This window comes from Hemitrygon akajei, chromosome 9 (assembly GCF_048418815.1).
Source record: "Hemitrygon akajei chromosome 9, sHemAka1.3, whole genome shotgun sequence".
In the NCBI taxonomy this organism is placed as follows: Eukaryota; Metazoa; Chordata; class Chondrichthyes; order Myliobatiformes; family Dasyatidae; genus Hemitrygon; species Hemitrygon akajei.
The window spans coordinates 67,291,478-67,311,091 of record NC_133132.1 but is presented as its reverse complement, the minus strand read 5'-3'; the positions used below and the strand labels follow the sequence as shown (position 1 = coordinate 67,311,091).

The 19,614-nt window shown below is 42.6% G+C and overlaps 1 protein-coding gene across 5 annotated transcripts in view; it reads left to right on the top strand.

Annotated features, from left to right (window-relative positions):
- The window catches only part of tjap1 (tight junction associated protein 1 (peripheral)), a 180,187-nt gene that overhangs the window by 149,834 nt on the left and 10,739 nt on the right, over nt 1-19,614 (top strand). For all 5 annotated transcript variants that reach the window (XM_073056210.1, XM_073056209.1, XM_073056207.1 and 2 more), the window contains one exon: nt 11,239-11,322. In XM_073056210.1, coding sequence (XP_072912311.1) covers nt 11,239-11,322 — 84 coding nt within the window. The remainder of the gene's footprint in view (nt 1-11,238; nt 11,323-19,614) is intronic.

Below are 19,614 nucleotides of genomic sequence, written 5' to 3'. Positions count from 1 at the left end.
AGTAAGACTACCCTAAGGAATTTGTGCTGTTGTTATAATCTCAAATTCTTTCGTTCTGCTAGTTGATCTGACTTGCAGCGGATCTCATTTGAGAGGTAATCTTTGACAATGTGACTTATTGAAATAAACACATGCTGTCATTAATGTATGTCATATGCACAGAGGCTGTACTTCTTCTCACAGGTAGTCAGCTTTCTGTTTCTGTTGCTTGGTAATGGAGATCTGAGGAGGGTTATAGAACAAGCCTTGGACTGCTCAGCATGCTGTTTTAACAGGATGTGCGGTGCACCTAAAGTGGTTCTGTTTTGTTATTTTCCTTTTGCAGTTAGCCAACAGTAAAAATGTATGTACTCAGTGGAGTCTGTGGGTTAATTTTCAGTTTATTGCTCAGCACCTTGCATTATGAAGTAGTCTTCGCCTGTGTGCAGTAAACTGAACAGCATTAAAAGTGATCATAGCTGATCTTCCCAGGCTTCAAATAATATTGTGAGTTTTTATTGTAGACTTCTAAAAAAATTACCTAGCCCCTCTTAATATGCCTCCACAATTCTGTGTGGTAGAGAATTTTAGAAATTCATCACCTTATGCAGGAAGAAGTCCATCTGCACCTTCAAGTGACTGTATCCTTATAACCCTATCCTCTCATTTGAGATTCTCCCACTTGGTGAAACATCAGATCATCAATCCTGTCTGCCTCCTCAGTGTCTTGTTTTCTTTCCTCTAAGCTCAAATAAAACAGATTAAACTCCAGCTATTCATGATTGAATGACCTTCTCATCTGAGAGCTCAGTCTTGTGAATTTCTTCTGAACTACCTTCCCCCACATGTTAGTATAATCTTAGCTGGGAACCTGTTCGCAGTACGCAGTACTCCAGGTATGACCTCAATGATTGAATATCTTGAGGATGTGACTAAACACGTTGATGAAGGTACAGCAGTAGATGTGGTGTATATGGATTTCAGCAAAGCATTTGATAAGGTATCCCATGCAAGGCTGATCGAGAAAGAAAGGAGCTATGGGATCCAAGGAGACCTTGTTTTGTGGATCCAGAATTAGCTTGCCCACAGAAGGCAAAGTGTGGTTGTGGACAGGTCATATTCTGCATGGAGGTCGGTAACCAGTGGTGTGCCTCAGGGATCTGTTCTGAGACCCCCTCTCTTTGTGATTTTTATAAATGACCTGGATGAGGAAGTGGAGGGATGGGTTAGTAAATTTGCTGATGACACAAAGGTTGGGGGTGTTGTAGATAGTGTAGAAGGCTGTCAGAGGTTACAGTGGGTCATCGATAGGATGCAAAACTGGGCTGAGAAGTGGCAGATGGAGTTCAACCCAGATAAGTGTGAGGTGGTTCATTTTGGTAGGTCAAATATGATGACAGACTATAGTATTAATGGTAAGACTTTTGGCAGAGTGGAGGATCAGAGGGATCTTGGGATCCGAGTCCATAGGATACTTAAAGCTGCTACGCATGTCAACTGTGTGGTTAAGAAGACATATGGTGCATTGGCCTTCATCAATCGTGGGATTGAGTTCAAGAGCCAAGAGGTAATGTTACAGCTATATAGGATGCTGGTCAGACCCCACTTGGAGTACTATGCTCAGTTCTGGTCATCTCTCTACAGGAAGGATGTGGAAACCATAGAAAGGGTGCGGAGGAGATTTACAAGGATGTTGCCTGGATTGGGGAGCATGCCTTAAGAGAATAGGTTGAGTGAACTCGACCTTTTCTCCTTGGAGTGGTGGAGGTTGAGAGGTGACCTGATAGAGGTGTATAAGATGATGGTGTGGATAGTCAGAGGCTTTTTCCCAGGGCTGAAATGGCTAATATGAGAGGGTAAAATTTTAAAGTGCTTGGAAGTAGGTACAGTGAAGATGTCAGGGGTAAGTTTTTTAAATGGAGGTAAGTATTTTTTTATGGAGAGAGTGGTGAGTGCATTGAATGGGCTGCCAGCGACAGTGGTACGATAGGGTCTTTTAAGAGACTCCTGGATAGGTACATAGAGCTTAGAAAAATAGAGGGCTATGAGTAACCCTAGGTAATTTCTAAAATAAGTACATGTTCGGCTTAGCATTTTGGGCCGAAGGGCCTGTATTGTGCTATAGGTTTTCTATGTTTCTATCTGTATCCTTTTACAGTGTCAAAATAACCTCATAACCTATATTTGTATCATCAACAAGTTTGGATATCTTGCACTCTTGCCTCTCCAAATCATTAAACCATACAGTTAATAGTTGAGGGCAAGGACCAATCCTTGGCACTCTTTCAGTTACATCCGTTTAGCCTGAAAAAGACGGATTCATTTGATCTCTTTGCATTGTGTGTATTAACCAGTCTTCAGTTAGTGTTGACATGCTTCATCCAGTAAGTACCATGTGAGCTGCTGGGTCTGGGTTATAGTGCTCAGAAATGCTCAGTATGTGAGAGTTGGTGAGTGGACTGCGGCTGGATCTAGACTGTGTTTGGGTCTGGTGGGGATTTGGCTTTGAGTTTTGGGACTGGGTCTGGGGCTGAGAGAACTGGACTTGTATTTTTTTACTGATGAATTTTTGGTGGGATATGGTGTTGGTGTTTTTTTTATTAATTTTTTTATTAGTTTTTCAAAACATTGTACAAAATTAAAATCCCCAAATCCCAATGAGGAGCATTAATACAGTGCAAGATTAAGCATACAATAACAATATGCTACAAAGGAAGAGAATTTAACAAAAAAGCACCTAAATTAAAGACAAGTGAGCTTGGTGTCCTCCCCAAGCCCCAAAACACAAGAAAAAAAACAACTCCAGACCAACCACCACACAGTATAACGAGTATAAGTCCGGACAGTCAAACTCCCAGACTGTGAATACACTTAGCAACAGAGGATAATAATGCCTACTACCAGAAAAAAAAGGGAGCTGAAAGCAAGGGACCGAAAAGAAGAGAAAAAAAAACCCTAGTCAAGAGGAAGGTTATGAAAGTACTCGATAAAAGGTCCCCAGACCTTATGGAACTTTAGATCCGAATTAAGAACTGAATAATGAATTTTTTCGAGGTCCAAGCAGGCCATAATGTCGTTAAGCCATTGCGCATGAGTGGGCGGGGCAACATCTCTCCATCTAAGGAGGATCAAGCGTCTCGCCAGGAGAGAGGCAAAGGATAGTATTCGGCATTTGGTCGGACCCAGACATAAATCTGTCTCGCCCCAGAAACCGAACAGAGCAATTAAGGGGTTAGGTTCTAGGTGCTGATTCAGAATACCCGATAATGTAGTGAAGACATCTTTCCAGAATTTCTCCAAGCTAGGACAGAACCAGTACATATGGATGAGAGAGGCCACGCCCCTCTTGCATTTATCACAGAGTGGACTAATGCCAGGGTAGAATCGAGATAGTTTAGATTTAGACATATGGGCTCTATGAACAATCTTAAACTGTAAGAGGCAATGGCGAGCACAAAGGGAGGTTGAGTTAACCGATTTGAGAACTGAGTCCCAGCTCTCCTCGGATAAGGAGATATTTAAATCTTGCTCCCAGGCCATTTTAATTTTATCCACAGGGGCTCGTCGTAAGGCTGCTAGTTTATCTCGGATAATTGAAATTAAACCTTTACCTAGTGGATTAATGGAAAGAAATAGGTCCATAGCATTTTTCGCAGGCATTTCAGGAAAGTTAGGAATTAAAGGACCAGTAAAGTGTCGGATTTGGAGATATCTGAAAAAGTGAGCGTTAGGCAGGTTGAACTTAACGGAGAGCTGCTGAAAAGAAGTGAAGCGATTATTAATGAAGAGATCTTCAAAATGTCTAATGCCCTTCCTGTACCAAACATGGAATGCTGAATCATATGTAGTAGGTTAAAAAAAGGTGATTATGTGCGACAGGGCTAGAAACGGAAAACCCCTGGAAACCATAGCATTTCCTGAACTGAGCCCATATACGCAAAGTGTGTCTAACCAGAGGGTTAGCTATTGATCTGGGCAGACTGCTAGGGAGTGCAGAGCCAAGAAGTGCAGATATAGATAATTCTTTAGTGGAGCTCAACTCCATTGCCAGGTGTTGGTGTTTTAATTACCTTTTCCTAGTGTTGGGCTTGAAATTCTGCCCTGTGTTCGTTTAGGAAGAGAGACAACCGACACCTGATTATAATGAAACGTGGCTTTATTGCAGAATTCGTAACTGGCACAGCGAATCCACGGAGTCGCTGGAGAAGGCGCGTTCCGACTTCCCCTTACAATCTGCTCTTATTTATATCCCTTTCCCCCCCAGCACAACCCCCCGCTACATATTAGGTAATATTGGGCACTTGTGTCCATCTTATTGGCCCGATGCCATACACTCACGAGTTACCTGTTTCTTTTGTTTACTGAATCGCGTGACACTAGTAGTTTCGGTGTAGCGGAATCCCCAGTTTTGCTTCCCCCCTCCCTCGCATTCCGGCCTCCTAATATTACGTGAGCCACTCCTGACCTGTAATGGCAGTCTCGAATTAACCCTAACATTAACCCTAACACTAGTAAGCCACTTTTGGTGCTGAGATAAGGTACATTAGGGCTTTCCTTGGACTGTGTGTTGGATGGGCTGGACTCTGGGCAGGTTTGTTGTTGGGCTTGGTTTTGGGATTGAAGCTCAGTGTTGGATTGGAGGACTGTGACACGGTCTCATGTTTGGTCTGAGACTCATGCTTGGGGTTGTGACTAGGACTTCAATATTTCCATTTAATATCAGAGAATGTTTAAAGTGCATTTATTTTCAAAGAATATATAAATTATTCAACCTTGAGATTTGTTTGCTTATCAGGCAGTGCAAATGAAGGAACCCGAAAGAACCCATTTAAAATAAATAAAACCAACCCCAGTGCCCACAGAGAAAGAGGAAAAATACTAAACAAATCATGCAAACAAAGAAGCAAACAACAGCAACAACATTCCGAGCTAAGTTGAAGTCTTAGATACAAATCCTCAGAGCAACTCGGAGTAGGCCCAAAGCCTTGGAATTCAGTTCATTGTATTGGCAGGCAAGTTGCCACAAAGTTCGTAGACACAAAACATGGCAGCCAGGGCAGTCTCACACCTCTCGCATGTGGAGAGAGGAGCCCCAGACTATCTAGGTCGGTGTTTAAATTGTCTGAACCTTACACTAGGAACGGGGCCCCATTGCGACAAATCACTCTGGGCCTAGATTTCGCTGCTGGGGAAGCATTCTCAACCTCTCCAAATTGACTCAGCGTTTAGAGCAATCCAACCTTGCCTGATACTCAACACCCTGCCTTCCCAGTCTATCGGTGTTTAGATTGTCCAAACAGCATATTGTATCTTGCATTAGGGCTTGGGCCTCGCCGTGGCATATCGCTCTGGGTTTTGAACACGCCGCCTGGTGATTCGCTTCATACTTAGATTTTGCTGCTGACGAGGCCGTTCTTGACCTTGCCGAATTGGCTTGGTGCTTAGAGCAATCCACCCTTGCACCTGTGTAAGTTGGATGGGCATTGGAACTCCACTGTGCTGTCTTCTCCCTATCCAGTCCAACTAGCATGACTCCACGACTCCAACTCCAAGTGCGTCGATTGTGTAGCATGCCAGCAGAGCATGTCTATCGAGTTCACTTTGCCCTCACTCACTCTTTCATTGTTTGCAATGATAGTTTACCACAATTTAGTTAAAAAAGTTTTTTTTTATCAAATTCCTTTGCTTTCAAACCTTGTTAGCTGTCATGCCCCTTTGGTAGCACCATCTTGAACAAGATGTATACCAATACAAACTGAAATTCTTATTGTTCACAGACATCCACGAAAACAGAATAATGCCCCAAAGAACAAGTGATAGTAAAAACGTTAGAACCCGAAAGCCCTCCATTCCCCCCTTCCTCGCATAAGCAGCAGCAAAGCAACACTCCCTCTCCCCCACTTCAGCAAAAAAAAAACACCAAGCAAGCAATAGCAAAGCCTCTGAACAAGACCATGGTCTACAGTACAACAAAAACTAATTGTTCCCCGGATAATTCGACATTTCTCAGGCTCTCTCTCTCCCTAATAAAGGGACAGAGGTGTCACTCAGCAAGAGGGGCAACATAACAAAACAACTCGTTTCATTACAGTGTTAAAGTTTGCCGTGCTGCTTTTTTCCAAGATCTTGGACTCTAGAATTGATAGCAAACTCCACCACCAGCGAGAGTGAGCGAGCGCAATTTGAGTACAGAGCCCCCAACAGCCAGTCCGTTGTTCCCGATATTCTGTTTTCTCCCATGACACTTCAGTCAGCAGAACCAGCATAGAATCAGCTCATCCCCAGGGCCGCTAAGCCTTGGAACCCCAAAGGTGTGCTCGTCTTCTGGGACGCATGCTTGGATATTGAAAAACAGCTGGTGGGTGAGTCCTGGGAATGGGTCCCAACACTGTAAAGAACCAAAATTTGAGGTAGCTCTAGGTCAGGGTCTTCGACGAAACCCCATTCATCTTGAAAAGGAAAAAGACATTAAAGGTAGAAATTAAGCTGTTTCTGTAGATGAGCTTGAAGAAATCACTGTCAAGGCCATTGACGTGCTTGGGACTGGGAGTTGGTGCCAAGGTGGAGGCAGAGGGAAGAGCCTCATTGCTATGGGGGTGTGAAATGTTGGTATTTTGGGGAAGGAGAAAAGCCTTGGCACTGAGAGGGGCTCAATATCAGATAGAGGGATGGCTCCTTGCAAGGCTCCTTCATTGGGCCAGGGCACAGGTTAATAAACTTGATAGATGTGAAAGATGGTTTCCTATATTTGAGGGAATAAAAATATAATGCAACAAAAACTGGTGGAAGAACTCAGTTGGTTGAGCAGCATCTGTTGGAGGAGTAGAATTGAAGCCCTGAATCATCATTGCATAGTTTTGGCCGTAAAACATCGATAGTTCCTTTCCTCCCAAGGATGCTGCTTGACTCGCTGAATTCTTTCAGTAGATTGTTGCTTCAAATTCAATCATTTGCAGTCTCTTTTGTCTCAAATAAAATTATGAAAGCAAGGAGGTTATGCTGGAACTATAGAGAATACTGGTTAAATTTCTACTTCAGGATGGTGTTCTTTTCTGATCACATTAAAGGAAAGGTGATTGCAATGGATATTTGAGGATTTGGCCAGGGCTGAAAAGATTTTACAGTGAGAAAGGTTGTAGAGACTGTAAAGAACATCAGAAAAAAATAACTACTGATGCCAAAAAATTGAAATAAAATTGGGAATGCTGTAGAAGTTCAGCAGGTCAAGTGTCATCAGTGGTAAGAGAAATGATTAACATTCAGGTTTGGGGCCTGATGAAGGGTCCTGAGGCTGAACAGTCATTTTCTTGGATGAATAAACTATGTGTGGCCGAGGTAGAATAAATAGGGAAGAGCTATTTCCCTTATTGGAGAGGTAATGAAGTCTGGGGTATAGACCTGAAGTCATATGTAGATAAAACTCATCAAGTCAAGCAACATCTGCAGAAAGGGAAGTTATCAACATTTCAGATCTGAGACAGTGGCTTGAATGGTTTGGATCTGAAATTTATCGTCTTAGAGGGTGGTACAGTAGAAGCTCTCTGCACCTTAAAATTTTATTAATTGGTTGATAGAGATACAGTGAGGAATAAGGCCCTTCCAGCCATGCCGCCTAGCAATCCTCCGATTTAATACTAGCCTAATCACCAATTAACCTACCAACTGGTATGTCTTTGGATTGTGGGAGGAAACCAGAGCACCTGGAGGAAACCCATGTGGTCACGAGGAGAATGTACAAACTCCTCACAGGCAGTGGTGGGATTTGAACCCGGGTTACCTGTACTGTAAAGCATTGAGCCAACCATACGGCATGAGATCTAACTACCCGCCCCATCCACCTCCAATGTACCTGTACCTATAGTCACCATTGTGGATGTAAGATCAGTTGTGTAGGGAGTGAATCTGAGGCAACCATCTGGTCCAGAAGTGTTCCTAGTCAAACCCTTAGGTTCTGCATAGATCAGTTGATGGGGATATTTGCAAAAGTTTTCAACCGATCTGTATTTCAGTCTGATGTTCTTATCTGATTTGAGAAGACCACTATCATCCCAGTACCTATAAAAACACAAGGTGATTTGACTTGATATTTACCAACCAGTGCTTCTGACGTCAACCATCATGAGGTGTTTTGAGAGGTTGGTCATGGCATACATTAACTCCAGCCTCACAGACAACCTCACCCTACTGTAATTCACTAACTGCCAAAACAGGATTATTTGGGATGCCATTCTCTCTGGCCCTGCATTCATCTCTGGACCATCTGGACACTAAAAACTCCTACATTAGACTATTGTTTATTGACCACAGCTCATCTTTTAATACTATAGTTCCAAGCAAACTCATCACCAAACTCCTAGAGCTGGGACTCAATGCTTCTCTTTGCAAGTGGATCCTTGACTTTCTAACCAACACACCACAGTCTGTAAGGATAAGCAACATCAGCGCTGCCACAATTATGCTCAACACTAGTGCCCCACAAGGCGGCATCTTCAGCCCTCTACTGTACTACCTATATGTACAGTCATAGTTGCATGGCCAGATTCTGCTCCAACTCTATCTACAAGTGTGCAGGTAATACCATTGTATGGAATGTATCTCAAGTAACGATGAGTGGGAGTATAGGAAGAAGAAAGTGACATTTATGTCATAACAATTTTCTCACAATGTCAGCAAAACAAAAAAAAAATTCTTTGACTTCAGGAAAGGTGTTGCAGTGCACGTGCTCCTGTTTACATCAACAGTGTTGGCATTGAAAGATTCAAATTCGAAGGAGTGAACATCACCAAATAGCCTGTCTGGTCCAATCACGTTGACGTCATGGCTAAGAAAGTTCACCAGTACCTCCACTTCCTCAGGAGGCTAAAGAAATTTGATAAGTCTTTGACCCTCTCTGATTCTTATCAATCCACCTTAGAAAACATCCTGTCCAGCTCTCTGACCATGACTGCAAGAAACTGCAGAGAATGGTGGGCACACATCTCAGCACATCATGGAAACTGGTCATTCTTCCATGGACTGTGTCTGCACTTCTCATTGCCTTGGTAAAGCAACCATCATTATTTAAGAGCTTACATACCTTGGACTTCCTCATTCCATCAAATTAAAGATATGAAAGCCTGAAAGCACATACTTCCCGATGTGGCTATTGAATGGTTCCCTCATTTGGTAAGATGGGTCATTGACTTCACAATCTATCTCTATTTTCTGAGGAGGCTTAAGAGAGTTGGCCTATGCACATCAATCCTCATGACCTTGCACAGCTGCGCAGATGAGAGCCTCCTGACATGCTGCATCACTGTCTGGTACGCAAACTGCACTGCAGTGGACAGGAGGGCACTACAATGGGTGGTTAAAACTGCCCAGCGCATCAGTGACACCAAGCTACCTGCCATAGAGCATATACAGAAAGGTGCTGGAAAAAAGGCCAGCAATATTAGGAAGGATCCTGCCCACCCTGCTCATGGATTGTTTGTCCCCACTCCCATCAGGGAAGAGGTGGCACAGCATTCACGCTGGGACCACCATTCTCAAAACCAGTTACTCCCACACCCCCCCAAACCATCAGACTGACCAACACCAGCCATTAACCCACTCCACCACACTCCCACTCACCACTATTACTTCATTTCCTGTCAGCCACCTTACGTACTGATTCTCCTTAACCTTGTGTCATTTAATGTATAACCAGTCTATGTATATAAGATAAAATAACACACATGAAATGCTGGGGGAGCTCAGCAGGTCAGGCAGAACCTATGAAAGGAATAAAGAGCCAATATTTCAGGCCAAGACCCTTCATCAGGACTGGAAAGGAAGGAGAATAAGCTGAAATAAGAAAGTTGAGGGAGGGGAAGGAGTACAAGCTAGTAGGTGACAAGTGAAGGCAGGTGAGGGGGAATATAGCTAGGTGGGTGGGAAAAGGGGGGATGAAGTAGGAAGCTGGGAGGTGATGGGTAGTGAAGGTAAAGTGCTGAAGAAGACAGAATCTGATAGGAGAGGAGAGTGGATAATGGGAGAAAGAGAAGGAGGAGGGTGCCAGAGGGAGGGATAAATGAGGAGAAGAGGGAAGCCTGAAGGAGGAAAGGGAGGAATTAACGGAAATCAGAGACATCTTCATCTATCACCATCTACCTTGTACACCTTTCCATCTCCCACCCCAACCTCCTTCCTTATTCTGGTTCTTCTCCTTCCTTTCCGTAGATGCTGCCAGACCTGCTGAGTTCCTCCAACATTTTGTGTATGTTACTCTGGATTTACAACATCTGCAGAATTTCTTGTGTTTATAAATGTAAGCTAATCTTAAGTATTTATATTCATTTTGTTTTAAAATTGTGTTTGTTATGCTTATTGTGGTTTTTTTATACGCTGTATCAGATCTGGAGTAACAATCATTTTGTTCTCTTTGCACTTGTGCTTTGAAGAATGGCAATGCACAACTTGAATCTTAAATCTTGTTTATGATCTTGCACCTTATTAATTGCCTTCACTACACTCTCTATAACTGTAACACTTTATTCTCTACTCATTTATTGTTCCCCCTTGTACTACCTCAATGCATCATTGTAATGGATTGATCCATTGTTGCAGAGGTGTTGTTGCCTATCCTTACAGATTGTGCTCTATTGATCAGAAAGTCAAGGATTCATTTTCAAAGGGAGCCCCAGGTCAAAGAGATTAGCGATGAATTTGCTTGGATTATAGTATTGACAGCACAGCAGTAGAAAGTAAGCAATAGTCTAACATAGATGTCTTTAGGTATACAAGGCAATTTTTTCACTGTACCTTGGTGCATGTGGCAGTAGTCTTATAGTCCAATAGTAAAACAATCTGCCAATTAAGTGGAGATGAAGTAAGTTACCTGGCCCTTTAATACTTCTCTACCTTTGAACATGATCATGGCTGGTCTTTCCCAGGCCTTAGCTCCTTTCATCTACTAGTTTTACATAGCCCTCAATCCCCTAATTTTCAATGATCTTGCCTCCACTCTCCTCCAGGTTAGAGTCAGGCATGAACAAATACAAACCAATCAATGAAATGTGGTTTGACTGCTGAAGACGAGAATGACAGTGTGGTCTCCTTTTTATACTTTAAATTATATCGGGCTAAGAGTCGGGGGATGTTGAATCTGGGGTTGTGTGCTGTCAAGTGGGGTTTGAGTGATGGGCCTTTGTAGTGTGTGGTGTAGGCAGCTAGTCAATTGTTGAGTCTAAGGCAACATTGCCTGTCTTTGGTTTTGAATTTTTCTTCTTTATTTCACAGGAGCGCTATCGACAAGATTGTAACCTTGCTGTTCAACTGTTAAAGTGCAACAAATCTCACTTCAGGAACCACAAGTTTGCAGATGTAAGTATTATGTTCAGAGAGAGTGAGGGTGTGCATTCATGAACATGGGATTTCAGTCAGTCAGCCTTTGGAGTTACCATTGTGCTTTTTTGTGCCCTGTTTGAGAATGATGGTGATAAACCTTCCTGAACTTTGGTCTGTGATTTCACTTTTTTCAGATGCAAGGGCAAGAGACTGACTCTTGGAATAAAGCTTTCTTAGCTTTTGCAGATGGAATATAAAACAGTGACGCAGGATCAAGTCTCATGGCTGCTTGTGTCTGACCCAGGATCAATTCTCATGGTTGCTTGTGTCTGCTTCACCGGCCTAGAAGATCATACGCAATTTAGAGCCCCATCACTATATTTTTTCTATTGAATTATTTCTTTGCTCCATTTTTTTGTTTCTGCTATTTGATTCTTGAAACTAGGCAATTGTCAAAGCAGTGTTTCAAAAGCTTGAGGCAAACTTTTCTTTGTACATTTGACAATAGTAAACCAATTTCAATTCTCATTCTATTTAAATATCTCAATTTTTGCTACTACTTTTGCTTATTATTGCATGGCAATCATTCATTCGGAGAGTAGCTTGAATTGAGTGCACATGTTAGCACGTGGTTTCAAAGTTCAGCTCCAGCTTCCTGCTCCACCCTGACCCTGTATGCACACTGCCAGGGAATAATTAGGGAAAGTTCTATAACTATTTCTGGTACCTTGGCCTGACTGCCCAGTATTGAAACATTGACCTGTAAGGAGAAATCTAGCTCTCATTTTGTGGGACTGAAGCATAATGCATTCCATAAATACCACATGGTCTTCATGCCTAAAATTCGCTGCATTTTCAGGGTTGCCCATAACTAACCATTTGGTGTTCAATTGGGAATGGTGGCTTACTGCATATCATTGTGAAGTTAAGTTTTGATCCTTGGGTTTTGCAGTTTAGATTTGTGAAATGAAATATTGGCAGATGCTGGTTACTGAGGTGTGGGCGCATTGGAAACAGAAGAAAATAGAATATTTGATCACTAGCAGACTTGTCACAAAATATTCTAAAATATTGGTGCTTCATAGTACATAAGAACATAAGAAACAGGAGCAGGAGTAGGCTATCTGGCCCGTCAAGCCTGTTCCGCCATTCAGTAAGTTCATGGCTGATCTGACCATGGACTTCATCTCCACCTACCTGCCTTTCCCCCATAACCCTTAATTTCCCTACTATGCAAAAAATCTATCCAACCTTGTTTAAATAATATTTACTGAGGTAGCCTTCACTGCCTCATTGGGCAGAGAATTCCAGAGATTCACCACTCTTTGGGAAAAGCAGTTCCTCCTCATCTGTCCTGAATTTACTGCCTTGAATTTTGAGGCTATGTCCCCTTATTCTAGTATCACCTACCAGTGGAAACAACTTCCTGCCTCCATCTTATCTATCCCTTTCATAATTTTATATGTTTCTATAAGATCTCCTCTCATTCTTCTGTATTCCAGCATGTAGTCCCAGGTGACTCAATCTGTCCTCATAGCCTAACCCTCTCAACTCTGGAATCAACCTGGTGAACCTCCTCTGCACTGCCTCCAAAACCAGTATATCCTTCCTCAAGTAAGGAGACCAGAACTGATCGCAGTACTCCAGGTGCAGCCTCACCAGTACCCTGTATACTGTAGTTGCAGCATAACCTCCCTGCTCTTAAATTCAGTCCCTCTAGCAATGAAGGTCAACATTTCATTTGCCGCCTTGATAGCCTGCTGCACCTGCAAACCAACCTTTTGTGATTCATACAGAAGGACCCCCAGGCCCTTCTGCACAGCAGCATGCTGAACTTGTTTACCATTTAAATATTAATCTGATCTTCCATGTTTCCTTTCAAAGTGAATGACTTTGCATTTAGCAACATTGTACTCCGTCTGCCAGACCCTTGCCCACTCACTTAACCTATCTATGTCTTTCTGTAGACTCACCGTATCTTCTGCACAATTTGCTTTTCCACTCAATTTAGTATCATCAGCAAACTTAGATACACTACACTCAGAACCCTCTTCCAGATCATTAATGTATATCATGAACAGTTGTGGGCCCAGCACTGACCCCTGCGGCACCCCGCTCACCACTGATTATCAAACAGCGTAACACCCATGTATCCCAACTCTGCTTTCTATTGATTAACCAATCCTCTATCCATGCTAATACATCACCCCCAACTCTATGCATCCTCATCTTCTAGTTAAGTGTTTTATGTGGCACCTTCTCAAATGCCTTCTGGAAATCCAAGTAGTCTAGGTCTTCATCTGAGCTAGCAAAATTCTAAAGTGTGCAAAGCACTGCATAATGCTGGACAATAGAATGAAGTTAATTGAGTTCTGCCATAGCATCCTTCCAATGATTATTGGATCATTTGAGTTCGTTCTGCTTCTCAATCCTGTGGTAATTACAATAACTTGCTCACAACAGTATAAGCACATAGATTTTCTAATGAATGACATTGAATTTACAACATTGAAGCAGAATATTCATTTCTGCTAGACTAATCCACAGTAGATGAAGGATAATTTAAATATTGTATGACATCCCATGATCATTGTTAACCTGTGCCTGAAACTAGCATTTCGGAGAAATTCTCATTCCTAGCCCCGCTCTGATTTTAGCACTGTCTGTCTGTGAGGTGATTTCTGAGTATTGCCTTTTAATAAAGAGAATCCACCCTGTATAATCATCCAAATTGTGCAGCGTGCAGTTGCAACAATGTCTTGTGTTTTCTGGGCTACATTGACTGCTGACTTTTGTTTGATTGCAATTCTTTAGATACCTTGGACCTATGGCATTGCTACCCAGTGGGAAAGAGTGAGGTGGTAGCTTTTACCATTTAGAAGCTGAATCAGAACTTCATTATTTCCTCCTTGGATATCCACTGGTTTCTCAATAGCAGTTAGAGGTGTGGGCTGATTTTCTATTTTCCTATTTTCTCTAGTTCAGTGAAAAATTGAAGTTATGCTGAGTTAACTCTTTGCAGTCAACCCAAAACTATTTTGATTTGAGACTTAATACCACACCATCTCTGTTCCAGTTGTGATAGTGTTGACGTAGCTGTTAACAGTGAGGGCGCAGTTGAATGAAGGGTTGTAGGATTCTATTGGCTCACTGTCACATTTCCCTGTGAAATAGAGACTCTGTAGGATACATACAGCAACTTCAGGTTACGTACTGTATCTCATTTGATAAAGGAAAGTCAAAACAGTCTGTTTTCCCGAGATTAAAGCAATGTGGCACGACCCATTCAGCAGCTCTAGGCCTATGAACAGAAATGCTGAAAGAGTTCAGCCACTGAGGCAACATCAACGGAAAGAGAAGCTAGTCAATGTTTAAGCTCAAAGGCTCTTCATTGGATCTGAAGAAGAGAGAAAGCAAGTTTATCTACAGACAACACACAGAAAATGCTGGAGGAACACAGCACGTCAGGTAGCATCTGTGGAAATGAATAACCATTCAATGTTTCAGGCTGAAACCCTTCGCAGGACTGGAAAGGAAAGGGGGAGAAGCCGGAATAACAAAGTAAAGGTAGTGGAAAGAGTGCAAGCTAGAAGGTGATAAGTGAAGTCAGCTGGGTGGGGAAGGCCGATGAAGTAAGAAGCTGGGAGGTGATTGGTGGGAAAGGTAAAGGGCTGGTGAAGAGGGAATCTGATAGGAGAGGAGAGTGGACCATAGGAGAAAGGGAAGGCGAGGGGCACCAGGGGAAGGTGATAGATAAGTGAGGAGAAGAAAAGAGGTCGGGGGGAGGCAGAGAGGGGAATTGAAGAGAGAAGGGGGTGAGTGAAAAATAGCCAGAAGTTGAAGAAAATTAATGTTCATGCTATCAGAGACTGAGAGGTATTGCTCCTCAAACCTGAGAGCAGCTTCATTGTGGCAATTGAGGAGGCCATGTCCTGACACGTTGGAATAGGAAAAGGGATTGGAGTTAAAATGGTTGGCCACTGGGAAATACTACTGTTTGTGGATGGAGTGATAATGCTCGACAAATCTGTCCCCAAATCTATGTCAGATCTTTCCATTGTAGAGGAGGCCGCAATAGGAGAACTAGATACAGTAAACTACCCCAAATGTCTACAGGTGAAGTGTTACCTCATCTGGAAGGACCATTTGGAGCTCTGAATAGAAGTGAGAGAGGAGGTGTATGGGCAGGTGTAGCATTTCTTGCAGGGGAGAGATTAGTGGGAAGGGACGAATGGACAAGGGAATCACAGGGAACGATTGGTCCCTGGAGAAAGCGAAGAGTGGAGGGGAGGTAAAGATGGTTTGGTGTAGTAGGCTCCCATTGAAGATGGCAGAAGATGTGGACAATAATGTGCTGGATGAGGAGGCTCATGGTGTGGTAGGTGAGGACAAGAGGAACTCTACCCCTGTTTAGGCAGCGAGAAGACAAGAGTGTGGGTGGATGTTTGGGAAATGGAGGAGATGCAGTTGATCCATTCAGTTGTGGTCACACTGCTATGGGATAGATCCCCTCAAGCTGTGGAGTGCAGATGAGACTTAGAATGTTGCTGAGGCTTGAGGCACTGAGTTATGGACAGGTTGAGCAAGTTGGGACTCTTTCCATTGGAGTGTAAGAGCATGAGGGGTGATCTGAAAGTGGTGTATAAAACTGAGGGGGGAACAGACGGGAATGTGCAGATTGATAGGTTGGGAAATCAAGAACCAGAGGGCATGAGTTTAAGGTGAGGGATTACATTTAAAGGAATCTGAGGAGTAACCTCTTCATCTACAGGGTGATCAGGGTGGTATGGGCTGCTAGAGGAAGTGGTTGAGACAGGTACTTTAACATCATTTGGACAAGTACACAGATAAGAAAGGTTTAGAGGGATATGGGCAAAATCTGATCAAACGGTACTTGCTTCGATGGGAGTTATGGTCCACCTGGACCCTTCTTGATTAGTAAGGGTGCCAATGGTTATGGGGAGAAGGCAGGAGAATACGGTTGAGAATGAAAATAAATCAGTCAGGATTGAATAGCAGAGCAGACTTGACAGGCTGAGTGGCCTGAATTTTGCTCCTGTGTCTTATGGCAGACCAGTTGGGCAGTGGGGCCTGTTCCCCTGCTGTTTGACTACATAACAGAAGGCAAAGGGTAGAACAAGGCAATGTCAGTCATTGGTAAAAATAATGAATACCATTGAAGGGCAGATAACCCTTCCATCATGTGTTCTTTGAGCAGGTCTTGGGCCTTGACAAGACTCAACTTCTCCACAAAGTGATCACCTATGTGTTTGATTTCAGCAACACTGAAGCGTTCACATTGTGAACCCATTTCTGCATTTTGCAGGAAACACTCACTTTATGACTCTCTTATTTGCTCTTCACTCTTATATTGACATTTTCTTTGTTCTATCCAGTGTCCTCTGCTACATAAACTATTTGCTTTCTCTTTTCTTTGCAACAAACAGTCTGTTGCAGGAATTCAGTGATTCAAACAGCATCTATGGGAGAAAAGGAATTGTTGGCATTGCAGGTTGAAACCATCCATCAAGATGATTCCTTTCCTCTCGTGTGCTATTCAGCCCGCTGAGATTATTGCTCCAGATTCCACCATCTGCAATCTTTTGTGTCTCTTTTTTTTTTAGTTCTAACCAAGGGTCTTTGACTGAAATATTTACTGTCTTCTCATTCCACAGTTGTGTGACTGGCTGAGCACTTCTATTTTTTCTTCAGTGTTATTTGGTTTCTAGCAGCTGTACATTTCTGTATCTAACACCAGTTCTTGTAGTTGTTGTGCATCAGTAAAGGTGAGCATTAAAACAACCAGTGGGCTTAAAATCTGAACTAAAAATCCATGTAAGAGAGTCCAGGTGCTAAATCTGTCATGCAGTGACATTCAAATGGACCATACCAGTCATCCAATAACAATCTACATTTCCCAGCAATCATAACCTTCTAAATCATGTTTCATATGCTTTTCTAAATACATTATTCTTAAAAGTACTTGCCACCACCACCCTGTCAAGGAGTGAGTTCCAAATTTCAGTCACTTTGGGTGAAAATATTCTTCAAATCCCTTCTGAATCTCCCACTTGTTCCTAATCGGGGAAATTTTTAAGATCAAGCAGAAGGCAACTTAAAAAAATAACGTAAAGATAGAAGAGATCAAATCTGAAGACAAGCTGGCCAGTAATATCAAAGAAAATGTGAAAAGTTTTCAGATATATAAAGAATAAATGAGAGGCGAGAGTGGTTATCAGACTGTTAGAGAATTAGGGAGTAATGGGACAAAGAGATGGCAGATGAACTTAATAAGTATTTTGTGTCAGTCTTCACTGTGGAAGACACTAGCGGTATTCCAGAACTTTGGCAGTGTCAGGGCAGAAGTGAGTTTAGTTGCTGTTAGTGATGAGAGAGTGCCTGGAAAGCTGAGAGGTCTGAAGGTTGATAGTCACCCAAATCAGATAGATCACACCCCAAAGTTCTGAAAGAGGTAGCTGAAGAGGTTGTGGAGACATTAGTATTATCAAGAACTGCTAGATCCTGGAATGGTTTTGGAGGACTGGAAAACTGCAAATGTCATTCCACTCTTTAAAAAGGGTGAAAGCCAGAAGAAAGGAAATTATAAGCCAGTTGGAGTCCATTATTCAGGGTGTGGTTTCTGAGTACTTGGAGGCACATGATAAAATAGCCCAAAGCCAGCATGGTTTACTCAAGGGGAAATCTTGCACGACAAATCTGTTGGAATTCTTTGAAATAACAGGTATGATAGAGAAAGGAGAGTCAGTGGATGTTGTTTACTTGGATTTTCAGAAGGCCTTTGACAAGATGCCGCTCACGGCTCTGCTTAACAAGTGAAAAGCCCATGGTATTACAGGAAAGATACTCTCATGGATAGAACATTGGCTGACTAGAGGGATGCAAACAGTCAGAATAAAGGGCTGCCAGTGTCTAGTGGTGTTCCGCAGTGGTCGGTATTGGGATTGTTTCTTTTTACATTATATGTCAATGATTTGGATGACAGAATTGATGGCTTTGTGGCCGGATTTGTAGATAATACGATGGTAGGTTAAGGGGCAGGTCGTGTTGAGGAAGCAGGGAGTCTGCAGATAGTTTGGGACAGAGTGGGAGAATGGGCAAAGAAGTGGCAAATAAAATATAGTACAGTACAGGGAAGTGTATGGTCAAGAACTGAAAGCATGGACTATTTTTTAAGTGGGGAGAATTTCGAAATCAGAGATGCAAAGGGGCTCAGGAGTACTTGTGCAGGATTCCCTAAAGGTTAACTGGGAGGTTGAGTAGGTAGTAAGAAAGGCCAATGTAATGTTAGTGTTCATTTCAAGAGGACTAGAATATAAAAGCAAGGAGGTAATGCTGAGACTTTATAATGCATTGGTCAGACCACACTTGGAGTATTGTGAACAATTGTGGGTCCCTTATTTTAGAAAAGATGTGCTGGCTTTGGAAAGGGTCAGTAAGATGTTCACAAGATTGATTCCAGAAAAGAAAGAGTTAAAGTATGAAGAGCATTTGATTATTTTGGGCCTGTACTCGCTGGGGTTTAGAAGAATGAGTGTGGGTGGTAGGAATAGGGGAGAATCGCATTGAAACATCGAATGTTGAAAGTCTTAAATAGAATGGTTGTTTCCTAAAGTGGGTGAGTCCAAAACCAGAGGGTGCAACCTCAGATTAGAGAGACGTTCATTTAGAACAGAGAAGAGAAAGAATTTCTTTAGCCAGAGGGTGTTGAATCTGTGGGATTCATTGCCATGGACAGCTGTGGAGGCCAAGTCATAGAGCATATTTAAAGTGGAGGTTGATAGGGTTTTGGTTGGTCAGGGTGTCAAAGGTTTCGGGGAGGAGGCAGGAGAACAGGGTTGAGAGTGATAATAAATCAGCCATGATGGAATGTTGGAGCAGACTCGATGGGCCGAGTGGCCTGATTCTGCTCCATGTTGTCTGGTCATCGACACTTGGTCAAGAGAAAATATTGTTTGTTACCCACCCTTCCCATTTCTGTGATAATTTTGTATACATTCCATCAGCTTCCTCCACTCAACCGGGAAAATGAATAGCAAATGGAATTTATCTCCGAGTGTAAAGTGCTGCATTTGGGAAGTTAAAAGCACTAAATGACTGGGCCCTGAAGAGTGTTGACCAGTGCTATAAGTACATAGTTCCTTGAAGGTTGTCGCACAAGGTAGTGAAGAAGGAGTGTTACATTGAACAGGGCATTTGCTGCAAGAGTTGTATAAGACATTGGTGAGATCACAAATCTGGAATGTTGTGTGTAGTTCTGGTCATCATATGACAGGAATGGGTGAGATTAAGTTAGAGAGGGTGCAGAAA